At 41.9% G+C, this 17,641-nt stretch overlaps 1 protein-coding gene across 3 annotated transcripts in view; it reads right to left on the minus strand.

Moving 5' to 3' along the window:
- efr3a (EFR3 homolog A (S. cerevisiae)) overlaps positions 1-17,641 on the minus strand; it is a 219,416-nt gene that overhangs the window by 28,780 nt on the left and 172,995 nt on the right. For all 3 annotated transcript variants that reach the window (XM_055867573.1, XM_055867571.1, XM_055867572.1), the window contains exons 14-16: positions 11,991-12,163; positions 7,708-7,783; positions 2,145-2,306 (exon numbers count right to left, since the gene is read on the minus strand). In XM_055867573.1, the coding sequence (XP_055723548.1) occupies positions 2,145-2,306; positions 7,708-7,783; positions 11,991-12,163 (411 nt within the window). The remainder of the gene's footprint in view (positions 1-2,144; positions 2,307-7,707; positions 7,784-11,990; positions 12,164-17,641) is intronic.

Genomic DNA, 17,641 nt, shown 5'->3' on the forward strand with positions numbered 1-17,641 from the left:
ACAATATGATCACTTTCTGTTACTTTTGGAGTACTTTCCCCTTAAGAGGCATTAGAGGAAGACAAAAAGATCCATCAAACACATTTAGCGTGTCATCATAGTGGTCTTTGACTTGTGCTCAGACTCAGGTGGAACAAACAAACGCACACGTTTTTTCAATGCTGAATTGAATGTCATTGAGAAAACAGAAAGGGGTCAATGCATTTTTTAAATAAAATTCCTTTCTGAATTTAAAAGTAATCTAAGAAGTAATCCAGTTTTTACAAAGTATCTCTAATCTGATTGGAACATTTTTGCTGGTAGAGTAACCAATTACAGTTACTGTTTTTCTAATAAGATTACATGTAACTGATTAGGTGTAATCAGTTACTCCCCAACCCTGAGTATCAGATAGTATCTTCCTGCTTTAGTCTGTTTTGGAGTATTTTCTTCAATTTTGTGTCTACACTGCAACAATGCTGAGAGGACATCTCTGGCATTTGTATCTGAGGCATTGTCTGATCAAATCAAGCTCCTCAAAAGTATTTACTCCCATTCAATCGCAGCTGATATCATTTCGCCACAGCTTCCCATGTTGATAGGGCTATTGAAAATAGTAATTATGTGCCTGTTAATTTAATTTCAATTGATAGCTCCGTTAGCTCCCTTAAGACACCCACTGTTGTTAGCTCCACCTATGCTATTAATAGCTTTGTATCAAGCTATCATTTTGCTACATGTGCTCATAAGCATAGGAGTATTTGTCAATAGTAATCTTGTGCACGCTATCCTGAATTCTACTATTAGCTCTGTACATTTTGAATCCAACCAGGAAGCCAATTGTGGCGAGCTCATACAGTTCTATTGACCAGTGTCACCATGGATACTCCTGCTGTTTTCAAATCTCGCAGAGGTCTTGGACTGATACGTATAAATGTGTAAACTGGACTTTCTGGATGTCTGAGTGTATGACACAAGCCCAGACGTTCTGGTTATCTCAGAGACTTGGCTGAATCATTGATTATGGATTAGGAAGTTGCTATATCCAAGTTTATCATTTTAAAAGGCTAATTGATCATTGGAAAACCCTTTTGCAATTGTTAGCACAGCTGAAAACTGTTGTGCTGATTAAAGTAGCAATACAACTGGCCTTCTTAAGACTAGATGAGTATCTGGAGCATCAGCATTTGTGGGTTTGATTACAAAGTCAAAATGCCCAGAAACAAAGAACTGTGGAGGTCTACAATTTTTTTTCCTGAGGTCTTGGCTGATTTCTTTTCATTTTCCCATGATGTCAAGCAAAGAGGCACTAAGTTTGAAGGTAGGCCCTGAAATGCATCCACAGGTACACCTCCAATTGACTCAAATGATGTCAATTAGCCTATCAGAAGTTTCTAAAGCCATGACATCATTTTCTGGAATTTCCCAAGCTGTTTAAAGGTACAGTCAACTTAGTGTATGTAAACTTCTGACCCACTGGAATTGTGATACAGTGAATTATAAGTGAAATAATCTGTCTGTAAACAATTGTTGGAAAAATTACTTGTGTCATGCACAAATTAGATGTCCTAACCGACTTGCCAAAACTATAGTTAGTTAACAAGACATTTGTGGAGTGGTTGAAAACGAGTTTTAATGACTCCAACCTAAGTGTATGTAAACTTCTGACTTCAAATGCATATTGCTCAATGACACTACTATCTCCCAATACTTCAAACCGAGGAGAAAATTAAAGTTGATCAACTCACGCAAGCCTGCCATAATGTCAACCAGTGCATGAGAGGAAGCCAAGTCTGCCAAGTAGCCTGTGCTAACATTTCAACATACTAAAGGCTATTTCTCATAATAACGACATCTTCTCGTTATAACTTTCTTGTTGTAAATATGAATTCCTACAAAAACAACTAAAAGCTGGTATCGTTGCTTAGGCAATGTTGTGTTGACAGTTTTTTCCCTCCCATCATTATGAATAAATTACATTGACTACTAAAATGTGTCCTGTGACACAATGACTGATTCCACAGGACACATATTACCTACATACACATTGCATGGCAACAATTGCAAACCAAAACTCACTCACGGATATGAAATTGCACACATAAAAAAATCTCAAGTTAGGATCACCAAAAGTTACACCACGCTATCGGTGTCTTCCGTCCTACCTGCAGGGCAAGAGCCAGCCTGATGAGGTCCACCACCACCTCCTCATTGGCCAGTTCAATGGTGAGCACGGCCAGGGTAGTGAAGAGCAGCTCAAAGCTCTTGTGACCGTTGTCCTCCTCCTTACAGCCCAGGTAGATGTGACGGTACAGCTGCTGCCCATGCTGAGAGGAGAGGAAGGGAGATGTGTAGATGGATAGAAGGAAAGAAGAATGATTGGGTAGATGGATGGATGTGTGTGTGGATGGAAGGATGGATGGAGAGAGAGAGAGACTCATTATTTTAAATAAACAAATCTACTTGTTGAAATAACTTCATATTCTTGTAATCTGGACATGTCATTTACCAGTATCTTCATTTTTAGTAATGTTTCTTTGGCAACATACGGTACATACAAATGGATTTCACAGAGTTGAACAATCGAAGCGCCGGAATTTCATAACTAGAATGGTCATGGCGGTCATTCTGATATGTGCATTTGACGATATGTGCATTTGAAACCATTTCTATGTGTAAGACAACAGTTGCCTGGCCAGCTAATGGCCCGTCCAAACCTAAACTACATTGAAACTAATTTCACACATATAATAATAGATATATATTGACAATAGTCTGATGGGTGACAAAATGATCAATTGTCAAATTGAGAATTAAAGGACCAACGCAGCGTGCATTGACAAAGGGAATGGAGCTTACCAAAAAGCAACGTTATATTCCATTTTATGCGACTCGAGCGGTTTCCCCTACCAGCTGTGCTGCTTCTCCGTGCAGCCCGCACAGCACCAACTGGCAGGGGAAACCGCTGGAGTCGCATAAAATGAAATATAAAGTTGTGTATGAAGTTCAGAAATACAGAATTTCATGTATACAACATCTAAATCATTTTTCGTTTTTAAAAGGACGTATTTGGGTGTTTTTGGAGCCATTCTTCATGTTTTTCCGTAGCCCCCTAATGTAGAACAAGCAATGAGGATGTGGTAGGTTTCGCAAATCCAAGTAAACCCCCACCCGCCCCCCCCCCAAAGTGTCTGGACCCTTCTATAACATGACATTTACATACATTTAGATTTAGTTGTAAAATAGTGAACAATCCTTTAAATATGCATATGGTCTTTTCGACCGTCACGGTGCTCGAGGTAGAAATGCTCTGAAAGTTTTAGTAATTTATGATATCTCCAAACTACTGCTGGAGTGGAACATACACATACAGTATTTAGGAACCGTCAGGGAGAGGTGGGTTCAAGGTATTTACTGAAATGAAGTTATTGAAAATGGTCAGATTGACCATCTTGGTGGTTCTAGTGTTAAACATCTGAAAGAAAGAAAGTGATTACAATTCCTACGAATTTGAGTATTTCGAACCATTGAGGAGACAGCAAGAGAGAAAGATAAAAAAAAAAAAATCTGTCAAAACAATGAAAGAGAGTAGGTTTTTAGATAACGGATAGAGAGAGCGTGAGAGGGAGTGAGAGAGTGAACGAGCGACAGAGAGAGACTGAGGGAAAGAAAGAAAAATCCATGTCCATGGAACAGACTAAGGATGCAACGGTACACAGTATGTTATCGAACCGTTCGGTACGCCCCCCCACGGTTCAATACGCACACGCGAACCGCGGAATCACGGTATGCCTGTCATTTTCCTATCATTTCCAAAACGTATTGATTGCGCTGAAGACCTCACGCACGTTGTACATTCAGATCCACAGAACCAGACGCGCACCTTGTGGCCGTTAGGGGGCTCCTGAGGGCTGACAAACTTTACTCCACAGCAACGTCTCAATGTAGTGACCGCAACCCCCTCCCCTTTCAACAATTTGCAATGACATCTCAGTAGGAAACCTCCCTAAGAGGGGCCCCATGAAGAGAGGGGAAACTAAAAACAAATATTCTCTGAGCGCCAACGTGACAATGGCGAGCGCCAGCGAGACCGAGAGAAGCAAATCTGAAGAGGCACCGACGTCTTTCAAATCCACTGTGTGGGAACATTATGGATTCAGCGTTCAATGCGATGATGAGGGTAAGAAGACCATAAACAAACAAAGTACAGTCTGCAAGCATTGCTTTGCCACTGTCGGCCACTCGAGTGGAAACAGTTCTAGCGCGATGTGTCATTTGTCGCCATCACCCGGCCGTATCCCTTGCAAGTGGAGCAAGGAGAGTCCACTCGTTAGCAAAAACACAACAATCTCTCGCTGCTGCCTTCCAACAACAATTTGCAACAAATTCAGAAACAAAGAAATAATGAAAGCAGTGGGAGTATTCAGAGCCAAAGATTTGCAGCCCTATTCGGTGGTTACTGACTCGGGATTTCGTCACATTATTTTTTCTTTTTACCGCGTTACAATGTCCCCCCCCCGCACACATTTCAGCAGCAAAGTAATTCCCAAACTCTGAAACATCACGGAGAGAAATTGAAAAGCAATTGACACAGACACCCTATCTAGCTCTCTCCACTGATAGTTGGACCTCCAGAGCAACTCAAAGCTACCTCACTGTGGCGGTTCACTATGTACTGGATTGGGAGATGAAGAGCTACAGGTTGTCAAAACGAAGAAGCACTTTTAAATCTCCCTTTGATTTCATACAGTAGAGACAGAAACCAGGCCTAGTCAGTCAGGCTGCCATTTTTCTGAAAGGAAAGTTTTATTTGTCTATAGGCAAAATAAAGAGTTCATTGTTTAAAGGGTGATGTGTTTTTTTTCTTCTTAAATATAAAGATACCTGTCACGTTCGTCATAGTGATTGGACCAAGATGCAACGTGGTACGTTTCCATCCCTTTTATTAGGAAGAGAAAACTTAAAAGAACAAAACAAAGTGAACAAACGAAACGTGAAGCTATAATAATGCTCACAGGCAACTATACATAGACAAGATCCAACAAAGCACAATGGGGAAATGGCTACGTAAATATGATCCCCAATCAGAGACAACGATAAACAGCTGCCTCTGATTAGGAACCATACCAGGCCAACATAGATATATAATTCCCCTAGATAACCCATCCTTAATCACACCCGACCTAACCAACATAGAGAATAAACAGCTCTCTATGGTCAGGGCGTGACAATACCGAAACCGTAACGTTAGTGGCCCACAAACCGTTATACATACAGAACCGTGGGCCCACAGTGCCGTTGCATTCCTAGAACAGACAGCAAAATATAGCGCCAGACTTTCCATAAGGCCAGAGATGGGTAAAATGTGACTGAGGAGCAATGAGGGAGATGCAGCCCTGTGAACGAAGAACCCACATTTGCGCAGTCACTCAACACATCACAAGCTTTAGTAAAGTGGACAACATCACTGGAGCAAATACCTAAAATAACCAACCAAAGATGATTGCATCGAGAAAAAAATAAAATAAACTTGTTTCTGAGTCAGCGAGCAGTGTGACCATCTTTAACGAAAGAGGAGGTGGTGGGTAGTTCCTTATTCATTTAGTCAGATATTAAAATACACACTCGATGGCTCATGAAAATAACTTGAAGCCATGACCTAAAAATAACCAACCTACAAGACTGCCTCTGACACTAAATAGCCTTAAGCAGGGTCGTGTTCAGTAGGCAAGAAATGTTAGAAAACGGTCCGAAAATGTGTGAAGAAGTGAGGTACTATTTGGTATTTTATTAGGATCCCCATTAGCTGTTGCGAAAGCTGCAGCTACACTTCCTGGGGTCCACACAAAACTTTACATAATACAGAACATTAATAGACAAGAACAGCTTAAGGACAGAACTACATACATTTGACCATATCCAATGAGAAACACTCACTTTCTGTTTAAAAACATTTAGCTGTATGTTGCTACCTTGCGCCCTAATCAACACGACCCAGCTGGCGACATAGCTCTCTATCTAGCTACGTATTATGTTCCTCTGACAAAGGAGGATTGAGCTCCATTAATTAGCCTTGACAGTGGCAGCGATAGCATGAATGCTAAATGCTGCAATGTATTTCGGTGGCAATGGTTTCTTTATGGGGGACTTGCAAGAGTCGAGGGTAAATGCTAAATGTTGTGGAGCATGATCGCAGCTAGGGGAGCCTGAGCTATGGGCTCTGTGTGGATGACATTGTCTCTAGACTATGTTCAGCTTACTTCCCTCATATACAGTGGCGTCTAAAATGATTGGATTTCGTTTTGTTAAAGATTAGCAAAAAACACGATAAAAATGTTGAATACAACCAACGCAAAATAACAGTTGTTTTGAAGTTATTTACAATGTTTTAAGGGTTTATGAAAAGTGTATTCCCATACCGACTTTTACAGGTGTCCTTTGTATTGGTGTAGACTTGACGGACTAGACTGGACTCATTCCCTCTCAAACAAAAAGAAGAAATCTATATATTCTCACAACCTACCTGGCACCCCTACAAACAACAACCTCCAGTCAAAACCGTTACAGTACTCTTACCCTCCACTACATCCCTGATGCCATACCTAAACTCTTCGAACACACAGCTCTTAAAATCAGCTAGACCTCATTGGGACCTCAATAAGCTGAATCAGGCATGTAAGTGCTGGGCTGGAACAAAAGCCTGCATCGCTCTATGATGTTAGGATTGCTTATCTGATTGCTTATGTGGTATTGGCAGGGAGATGTGGAGTATTGAAAATTTGCCAGTTTGCAAAATCTGACACATAGACAGAAATGTTGATTAATGTGCATTGTCCCCATCAAATAAACCTAACAAAGTAAAGTAGAATAGTGTCTGTTTATTACACTGCAATAAGGCACGACTACCACCAAAGGAGGACAGAGCAGCCAGGTCGTTCTAGATTGATGTCGAAATTGTCCTGAGGACGTCTGGAAATGCCTTAAGAAAACAGCCACTAGGGGCAACAGTTATTACCATCAAGTAGGCTTCGGTTTTGGACTCCAATCACTCTGGATCAGAAGGTTGCGTGTTCGATTCCAGTCATGGACACATTTTTTTTTATTTTTGGTTCTAACCCTATCACAAACCTCAACCCTTGCCTTACCCCATTTGGAATAAGTGCCTAAACTTAATGTTCTAACCCTATCACAAACCTTAACCCTTACCATAACCATTTGGAATAAGTGCCTACACTTAACTCTTAACTTCTAAAATTGACTTTTGGAGAAATGGAATGATACAGCACCAGCAGCAACAAAAACACGTTGAAATGTTAAGTTTGGAGAAATGTAGATGAACGTCTAATTGTGCTGCAGTGAGACTGTGAGAGCTTGTTGCAGTAAAGAGCTGTGGCAGAAGCATTTGTGATCCATAGTGGTTTTCTATGGGGAGCTGTAATGGAGGGTTGCAACTGGCCCCAGCTTGTTATTTACTCGAAGACAAACTGATGGTAACACTGTCTGTGAAAATCAATTATTGCATCAGAGCTACTAATGTGCTGCTTTACCTTTTAACGCTGTCCATGAATGAAACGATCGGGATTTTTTATCACCCAAGCTAACGACTCATTCTACCAAGCATTATACAAATGCATAACTTCGTTATGCAATCATAATGCATCACACACAGGTAGTACAATGTGCAATACTGGAAGTGGATTCTTTTTTAAGTGCAACTCTTTAATTCACCTTTTTCATGAACCCAACGTCTTGTTTCGATATCTTCTCCCTCTTTATCTTCAAGGCCGCCACATTAGGAATGATCCTAACAAAAAAAAGAGAAAGGTTCAAACATGAAAGATATATTTAGTCGCTAGTGAAAGTCACACACCTTGCAGTCTTAAAAAGGACAGGATTTTTCCCCCTACCGATTTTCAAAACCAACTCCACACTTTCAAGGTGAAAGAAAATAATTAGTGATGCACTGATATGACATTTTTGGCCAATACCGATATCCGATGTTTTTCTTGCCAAAAAACCCCGATACCGATAACCAATATTCTAAATTTTAGCAGCCTTTTAAGCATTCTAGTACAGTTAAATAGTTATCACACACACATGGACGCAGCGGTCCAAGGCTCGCCATCTCAGTGCAAGAGGCATCACTACAGTCCCTGGTTCGAATCCAGGCTCTATCACATCCGGCTGTGATTGGGAGTCCCATAGCACAATTGGCCCAGCGTCGTCCGGGTTTGGCCAGGGTAGGCCGTCATTGTAAAAAATAATTTGTTCTTAACTGACTTGCCTAGTTAAATAAAGGTTACACACACACACTGACCAAAAAGTTATTTTGTTGGCATTTACGTATGTCCCCATTACCAGTAAAACATAATCAAAACCTATTTCTGTCACTTGCTGTGCTGTTTCGTTGTTCATTTGTTCAGTCATTTCATTCTCAACCAGGATTTCTATGGAACGCCATTTGGGTCTTTGCTATGGAACGTAGTTTGGGTCTTTGAGTGTCAAAAATAAAACAATGACCAGTAGATGGCACTATATTACTTGTCAAATAAGCTTGTTGACCAATCAGGACCTGAATATGACTGCACGTCACATAATCATTTAACGCGTTCATAATTTTTTTTAACGTAGTTATTACACATGGATAACACTATCACTTGTATTTCATGTCACAACGATTCATCGATACATATGCTACGTAAAATGCTGGTAAAGTTGTCTCGCGCACCTACAATGCTGGTCATAAAAGCTAGCTAGCTCATGGATGCAATTGGATGTGTTTCCTTCTCCAAAAACATATCAAGACGACAGTCTGATTCAGTAGCTATAGTTAGCTAGCTAACTATATAGCTAGGTGTCATCACCTAAAATGACCCTGATTTATAAGACAGTTTTTCTTTGATTAATGGTGGACGAACCCATCTATGTGAACCTAGCCACAATAAGGATTAGCTACAATAGTGGACTTTGCGGTTAGCCTTCAAAATAAAAGTATGGCATAATTCTACTATTTGTATTACTGTCAATTACATACTTTATATTGAAGGCAAACCACAAATTCCACTATTGTGCCTAATCCTTATTGTGACTCGCTTCACAACACATAACCCGGTCCGGTCGAGTCTCACTAGCCAGATGACGCTACTGGCTGCTTATAACGTTAGCCCTGGGCAACAGGGTTAAGTAGCTGGCTAGCTATTTATTTTCATGAACTGAAATTCAATTTCAATAGGCGAACAAGAAGTGGCAACCTAGCTAATATTTACTCACAAGGATTCCTAAATCATTGCTAAGAATAATGAAAATGACTGCAGTTTCTATGTTTTCAGGCTGGTTGTATTGGTGCTAGCTAGGTACCAAGCTAAAGCTAGCTACCTCAGAAGTTGCGGTCGAACAAATGATGCTTTATTACCAACGTGGTACTGTAAACACATCGTTCATGGCCGGTGTTTGGAGACTTTTTTGTACAGCTTTGACAGTGCTACTGTATCTTTTTTGACATGCAAAGACCCAAACAGCGTTCCATAGTATGTATGTCTTGAAGCTAATAGCAGTGACATTATTACTGTGTAACTCCGGTTGGGCAACATCTGAAAAATAGCGCACTTGGTAGTGTGCACCGGTGCTTGACCAGTCTGCGAAAGCCAACATCACCCACTACTTTTACTTAGCCTGTTGGGGATGGGGGCGCTGTTTAGACTATTTATGCTAATTTGGCTAATTTTTTAAACGGCTTCCCACAAAATCCTTGATCGTACAATATGCATATTATTATTATTATTGGATAGAAAACAGTCTATAGTTTCTATAGGAGTTGAAATTTTGTCTCTAAGTGGAACAGAGCCCATTCTACAGCAATTTCCCTGACATGGAGTCAGATTTGAGAAATGTTGGCCACTCTTCTGAAGTCAGTTAAAGGGGCACTGTCGTTGCTATGACTATACGGACACTTCTTACGTCTTCCCCTGGATGCCTTTACGTGATGACGATTCCAACGGGGTCGATTGCGCGTTCACAGGCCCTACAAATGAAAAAACCCTGAAGCTAGTCATTCTTTGGGAGCTGCGTCATGAGCCTAGAGGACACCGGCGCGCACCTGTTCCAAGCGTTAGTTTAGCCTGTTATATTTCTCCGGTCATCTTTTCACTCGTTATAGGAGTTAAAAACATCATAAGGTAGTTAATTTAAAGCGTTTTATAGCAATTTATATCCGTTTAGTGCGATTTTGGGACATTTATTTTTGCAACGATGTGAAAAGTTGGGCACGCTTTTCAGTTCAACCCGAACGCAGTTGACATTTCCACATGGCAAGAGGACAGCTTTCCACCAAAAGACGATTTCTCCCAAGAAAGGATCCTTTGCCCAAGATACTGATGGAAGAACAGCTCAAGGTAGGACATTTTTATTATGATAAATCGTGTTTCTGTCGAAACATTTTAGTGGCTTAGGACGCCATGTTTTTTGACGTAGCTTCGCTTGGCGCAAACTGTATTGAAAAGTAAGGATAAATTAAAAAATGTAATAACGCAATTGTATTAAGAATTAAATTGTCTATCACTCCCTGTCCACCCTGTATTTTATAGTCACGTTTATGAGTATTTATGTATAAGAGTAGATCACTGTCTAAGTGGCGCAAGGACATTTTCTTTACCAGCTTGTCTACATTTCACATTGTCTAACCATGATTTTGGTGGCTAAATATAAACATTTTCGATCAAACTGTATATGCATGTTGTAATGTGATGTTACAGGAGTGTCATCGGAAGAATTCTGAGAAGGTTAGTGAAAAAATTAATATCTTTTGGCGATGTTGACTTTTATCGCTCACTTTGGCTAGAATCAATGCTGGGCTGCTAATTGCTATGTGCTAAGCTAATATAACGATTTATTGTGTTTTCGCTGTAAGACACTTAGAAAATCTGAAATATTGTCTGTATTCACAGGATCTGTGTCTTTCGATTCGTGTATGCTGTGTATTTTTACGAAATGTTTGATGATTAGTAGTTAGGTAAACACGTTGCTCATTGTAATTATTCTAGTCCATTTGTGATGGTGGGTGCAATTGTAAACTATGAAGTCTACCTGAAATATGCACTTTTTTCTAACAAAACCTATCCCATACCATAAATATGTTGTTATCAGACTGTCATCTAATGAGTTTTTTTGTTGGTTAGGGGCTATAAATATCTTAGTTTAGCCGAATTGGTGATGGCTACTGGTGTTGGTGGACAAATAAAAGATGGTGGATTATGCTAATGTGTTTTTAGGTAATAGATGTACATCTTTACATATTGTGTCTTCCCTGTAAAACATTTTAAAAATCGGAAATGTTGACTGGATTCACAAGATCTGTGTCTTTCATTAGCTGTATTGGACTTTAATGTGTGAAAGTTAAATATTTTAAAAAAATATTTGTTTTGAATTTCGCGGCACTGGTTTTTCAGTGGGCGGGGGGGGGGGGTGTGCCGCTAGCGCCACGCTGATCCTAGACAGGTTAACTTGAGCAATTTGGACCAAAACAATTTGGACCAAAACAAAAGATCTATGTTGCTTTACGATTTGTGCAAGGTTGGTAGAATCTTATTCAAAATTATTCACAGCTGTAATGGCTGCCAAAGGTGTTTCCACCAAGTTATAACTCTGGGGTCTTAAGACATACGCAATCAATACATCTTCATTGTATATATATATTTTTTTGAAAACGTTAAACTATTTATTTATTTTTTTACTTTGAAAGAGTAGGTTGTGTAGATCTGTAGGAAAAAAAACTATATTTTTAGATTACATTTTAAGGCAGCATAATATGAAGACTGTGCAAGGGTTGTTTAGAATTTCAATAGGCACTGTGCATTACATTTTGTTAATTTAGCAGACGCCCTTACCCAGAGCAGCCTACAATCAATTAAGATAACGTACAACCTCAAACACAACAACTAAAAGCGATCGGGGGGAGTGTGCACACCAGCGGAACACCCGACACCGGCAGTGGGCATTTTGACACCAGCTGTTACCTGATGCCCCGCAGCTTGGCGCGGTTGTCGTGGCGATCGATGATGTTAAGCAGGATCTCAAGGACCAACTGGCGAAGCTCGCAGTCCTCCATGAGTGAAATGGAGAAGAGTGGGTCCAGGAAGGGTGCGGGCAGCGCTGCCACCATGGTCTTGGACTTGAAACCAGAGGTCACCTGAGGTACAGCAAAGGTGTCAGGGGGAAAGGTCAGGCTTGATCACAGTCTATATATATTATGTGTCAATAACATACAATGTACAATTTCTGATAAAGGATACATACCGTACATCTATATCATGATATACATTTCAATTTTACATACATTTCTGGATAAAGGTCTTGGTATATGTATATTTCATGGTTGAAGAGTGTTAGAGTGTACACTCCAGCATATTTCCACATTCCAATCAATCACACGTAATTGACAGGTGGCAGGTGTTTATTGTATCGCCACCACCGACAGACTGGCGAGGTTGAGCTCTGCCAACACGCTTCTCTTTCAATAACAGAGCATGCGAGTGGCCTGATCCGAGCGGATTTCAGATTGAGCAAAATGTCACTGCACTGTGACCCTTCTGTCTGGTCGACATGATGAGGTGACAAAAGGGAGGACACTGGTGTGTGTGTGTGTGTGTGTGTGTGTGTGTGTGTGTGTGTGTGTGTGTGTGTGTGTGTGTGTGTGTGTGTGTGTGTGTGTGTGTGTGTGTGTGTGTGCAGTAGCGGAATGGCAATATAACCAGGAAAATGTGCATCTCCCGGCCCAGGCTGTTTGACTGGGCCGGCCCAATGGTCCAAATTATAGTGGGGGCTGAGAAGTTGAGCGACACGTTGGTCCATTCCTCCCTCTGTGCAGCGGCTGCAGTCCTTAGCCAAGGCCCCTTCCCTCACACACACACTGACAGTGACATAGCTACATCAACGTCTCGTGGCTATCATTAGCAGTCAGCTTACGCAAAATCCCAAATCAACACAGTAAAAAACACAAAGGTGGGGCTGAAAAGTTAAGGGACAAAAAAGTAAAGTCCCTTGGGTCAGATGCAGCCAAATGTAGGAAATTAACCTGCGTATTAGGTAGTGATGCTACTAGTGCCAGTGCCAACGTCAATGTGCATATAGCCCATTTCGAGGGGGATGCCGCAGCCGACTATTGTGAGCAAAAGCAAAGTCTGTGCAGCCAAAGCGGTAGGCAATGGGGAGCCATCGTTACAGTTGTTGGTAATTAGCTAGCTAACCATATTAGCATTATTGTGCCATCAGTCAAAACATGGCGCTGACAGAGGTGGTCGCCTCGCTTCAGGTCCTTGAGGACTTCCTGTTCACCCATGACTGCGTGGCCATGCACGCTTCCAACTCAATCATCAAGTTTAAGGACGACACTACAGTGGTAGGCCTGATTATCAACAACGACGGGACGGCCTACAGGGAGGAGCTGAGGGACCTCGGAGTGTGGTGTCAGGAAAATAACCTCTCACTCAATGTCAACAAAACAAAGGAGATGATCGTGGACTACAGGAAACAGCAGAAGCTCCCCCCCCCAATCGACGGGATAGTAGTGGAGAAGTTGGAAAGTTCCCTGGCGTACACATCACGGACAAACTGAAATGGTCCACCCACACAGACAGCGTGGTGAAGAAGGCGCAACAGAGCCTCTTCAACCTCAGGAGGCTGAAGAAATGTGGCTTGTCACCTAAAACACTCACAAACTATTACAGATGCATCCTGTCGGGCTGTATCACCACCTGGTACGGAAAGTGCATCGCCCACAACCGCAAGGCTCTCCAGAGGGTAGTGCGGTCTGCCCAATGCATCACCGAGGGCAAACTACCTGCCCTCCAGGACACCTACACCACCCGATGTCACAGGAAGGTCAAAAAGATCATCAAGGACAACAACCACCCGAGCCACTGCTTTTTCACCCCGCTACCATCCAGAAGGCGAGGTCAGTACAGGTGCATCAAAGCGGGGACCGAGAGACTGAAAAACAGCTTCTATCTCAAGGCCATCAGAAGGTTCAGCAGCCACCACTAACATTGAGGCTGCTGCCAACATAGACTCAAATCTCTGGCCACTTAAATAAATGGATTTAATAAAGTTATCACTAGTCACTTTAAATAATGCCACTTTAATAACGTTTACATATCCTACAATACTCATCTCATATGTATATACTGTATTCTATACCATCTACTGCATCTTGCCTATGGCGCACGCCACCGCTCATCCGTCTATTTATATGTACATATTCTATTCATCCCTTTACATTTGTGTAAAAGATAGTTGTTGTGAATTTGTTAGATCACTTGTGAGATATTACTGCATAGTCAGAACTAGAAGCACTTCGCTACACTCGCATTAACATCTGCCAACAATGTGAATGTGACCAATAAAATTTGATAACAAGACATAGTATCAAGAACAAGATAAAACTAGCTGAAACGAGCCACCTATGATTCCCCACATGGCTGCTTCTTGTCATAGTTGCTATCTGGCCATCCAGAATCACAACAACACACTGCCTTTTGGCCCATTGAAGCTTACACATCGTTTCCGTGATCTTGTCAGCTAACCCGTTTATCAGTCATTTCAAGCTCTATTCCTCAACTTTTGTTCAATGGGATCTACATCATATGATAAATATTTTCATCAGATTTTTACTATGCAATTGAGCTTGTGTCCTCAAAATCAAACCTTATTGGTTGTGTACACATATTTTGCAGACGTTATTGCGGGTGTTGCGAAATGCTTATGTTCCTAGCTCCAACAGTACAGCAATACAGAACAATACACGCAAATACCCAAAATAAAAAGAAATATAGAAATATTAGAACGACCAATGTCAGAGTCCGGAATATTAATATATGTAATTGGAATAACTTGAGTTGCACCCCCTTTTGCCCTCAGAACAGCCTCAATTCGTCGGGGCATGGACTCTACAAGGTATAGAAAACGTTCCACAGGGATGCTGGCCCATGTTGACTCCAATGCTTCCCACAGTTATGTCAAGTTGGCTGGATGTCCTTGGAATGGTGGACCATTCTTGACATACAGGGGAAACTGTTGAGCATGAAAAACCCAGCAGCGTTGTAGTTCTTGACACACTCAAAGCGGTGCGCCTGGCACCTACTACCATACCCTGTTTAAAGGCACTTAAATCTATAGTCTAGCCCATTCACCCTCAATGGCATTGTAAGGGTTTAAACACTGTTTCCCATGGTTGTTCAATGAACCATAAACAATTAATGAACATGCACCGGTGGAACGGTCGTTAAGAGACTAACAGCTTACAGACGGTAGGCAATTAAGGTCACAGTTATAAAAACTTATGACACTAAACAGGCCTTTCTACTGACTCTGAAAAACACCGAAAGAAAGATGCCCAGGGTCCCTGCTCATCTGCGTGAACGTGCCTTAGTTATGCTGCAAGGAATGCATGAGGACTGTAGATGTGGCCAGGGCAATAAATTGCAATGTCCGTACTGTGAGACGCCTAAGAAAGCGCTACAGGGAGACAGGACAGACAGCTGATCGTCCTCGCAGTGGCAGACCACGTGTAACAACACCTGCACAGTATCGGTACATCCGAACATCACACCTGCGGGACAGGTACAGGATGGCAACAACAACTGCCCAAGTTACACCAGGAACGCACAATCACTCCATCAGTGCTCAGACTGTCCGCAATAGGCTGAGAGAGGCTGGACTGAGGGCTTGTAGGCCTGTTGTAAGGCAGGCCCTCACCAGACATCACCGGCAACAACATCGTCTATAAGCACAAACCCACCGTCGCTGGACCAGACAGGACTGGCAAAAAGTGCTCTTCACTGACGAGTCGCGGTTTTGTCTCACCAGGTGTGATGGTCGGATTCGCATTTATCGCCGAAGGAATGAGCGTTACACCGAGGCCTGTACTCTGGAGCAGGATTGATCTGGAGGTGGAGGGTCCGTCATGGTCTGGGGCGCTGTGTCACAGCATCATCGGACTGAGCTTGTTGCCATTGCAGGCAATCTCAATGCTGTGCGTTACAGGGAAAACATCCTCCTCCTCCTGTGGTACCCTTCCTGCAGGCTCATCCTGACAAGACCCTTCAGCATGACAATGCCACCAGCCATACTGCTCGTTCTGTGTGTGATTTCCTGCAAGACAGGAATGTCAGTGTTCTGCTATGGCCAGGGAAGAGCACGGATCTCAATCCCATTGAGCAGGTCTGGGACCTGTTGGATCGGAGGGTGAGGGCTAGGGACATTTCCCCCAGAAATGTCCGGGAACTTGCAGGTGCCTTGGTGGAAGAGTGGGGTAACAACTCACAGCAAGACCTGGCAAATCTGGTGCAGTCCATGAGGAGATGCACTGCAGTACTTAATGCAGCTGGTGGCCACACCAGATACTGACTGTTGCTTTTGATTTTGACCCCCCTTTGTTCAGGGACACATTACTCCATTTCTGTTAGTCACATGTCTGTGGAACTTGTTCAGTTTATGTCTCAGTTGTTGAATCTTGTTATGTTCATACAAGTATTTACACGTTAAGTTTGCTGAAAATAAACGCAGTAGACAGTGAGTGGACGTTTCTTTTTTTGCTGAGTTTATGAAGTGGGTAAAACAGTATGTAAACATTATTCTATTGACCAGTGTTCAATGACTATGTACATAGGGCAGCAGTCTCTAAGGTGTAGGTTTGAGTACCTTGTTGTAACCTGCTAGTAACAGTGACTAAAGTTAAGAGCAGGATTTTGGACGGAAGCTGGCTAGTGGTGACTATTTAACTGTCTGATGGCCCAGAGATAGTTTTTCAGTCTCTTGGTCCCAGGTTTGATGGACCTGTACTGTCTCCTATTATTAATATTATTCACTCATTTGATCAAATGACAGGGCTGCTTCTGTGTTGTTTGTATTTTAACAAAATATTGGGCCTTTATAATTCATTTGAAATTAATTGTATTATTCTAGGCTTCAGAGGTGTTTTCCAGCCGCTCCCTTTCCCCTTCAAAAAACAACAAAGGCACGTGGTATTCTACCTGTCAGTTGGAGCTGGACCTTAAAGTGACGAACTTCCACAGGTTTTATTTAACCTTTATTTAACCAGGCAACTCAGTTAAGAACAAATTCTTATTTACAATAACGGCCTACCATGGCCAAAACCAGACGACGCTGGGCCAATCACGGCCGGTTGTGATACAGCCTGGAATCGAATCAGGGTCTGTAATGACATCTCTAGCACTGATATGCAGTGCCTTAGACCGCTGTGCCACTCGGGAGCCAAAGTAGGTGTAGGCTACTTTGCCTTGTCATCAAAACAAAAAGGCATACACAATGCATCTTAATTTGTTATATCATTGTTGTACTATTTTCAATAGGTCACCAGAAGATGCACGACCAGAACAGCCTGTTTGCATGGTGGACCATCCTGGCCTATACCCTATCTGCTGTCTCTTCATTGCAGAATACCATGATTGAGTATAGGCCTCTGCATCTGAGGCCAAACACAGTAAGCAATACTAAGCATACATGGTATTACTTGCTGTGTAAGGCCTCAGACGCAATTGCCCATGGTATACTCTTCATCATCATCATCACAAAGTCTATTTCATCATTTTGTAAAATAGACTGTGATGATACTGGAGATTATAACTTACAAAAAATATTCTAATGAGTA

This window comes from Salvelinus fontinalis, chromosome 17 (genome assembly GCF_029448725.1).
Source record: "Salvelinus fontinalis isolate EN_2023a chromosome 17, ASM2944872v1, whole genome shotgun sequence".
In the NCBI taxonomy this organism is placed as follows: domain Eukaryota; kingdom Metazoa; phylum Chordata; class Actinopteri; order Salmoniformes; family Salmonidae; genus Salvelinus; species Salvelinus fontinalis.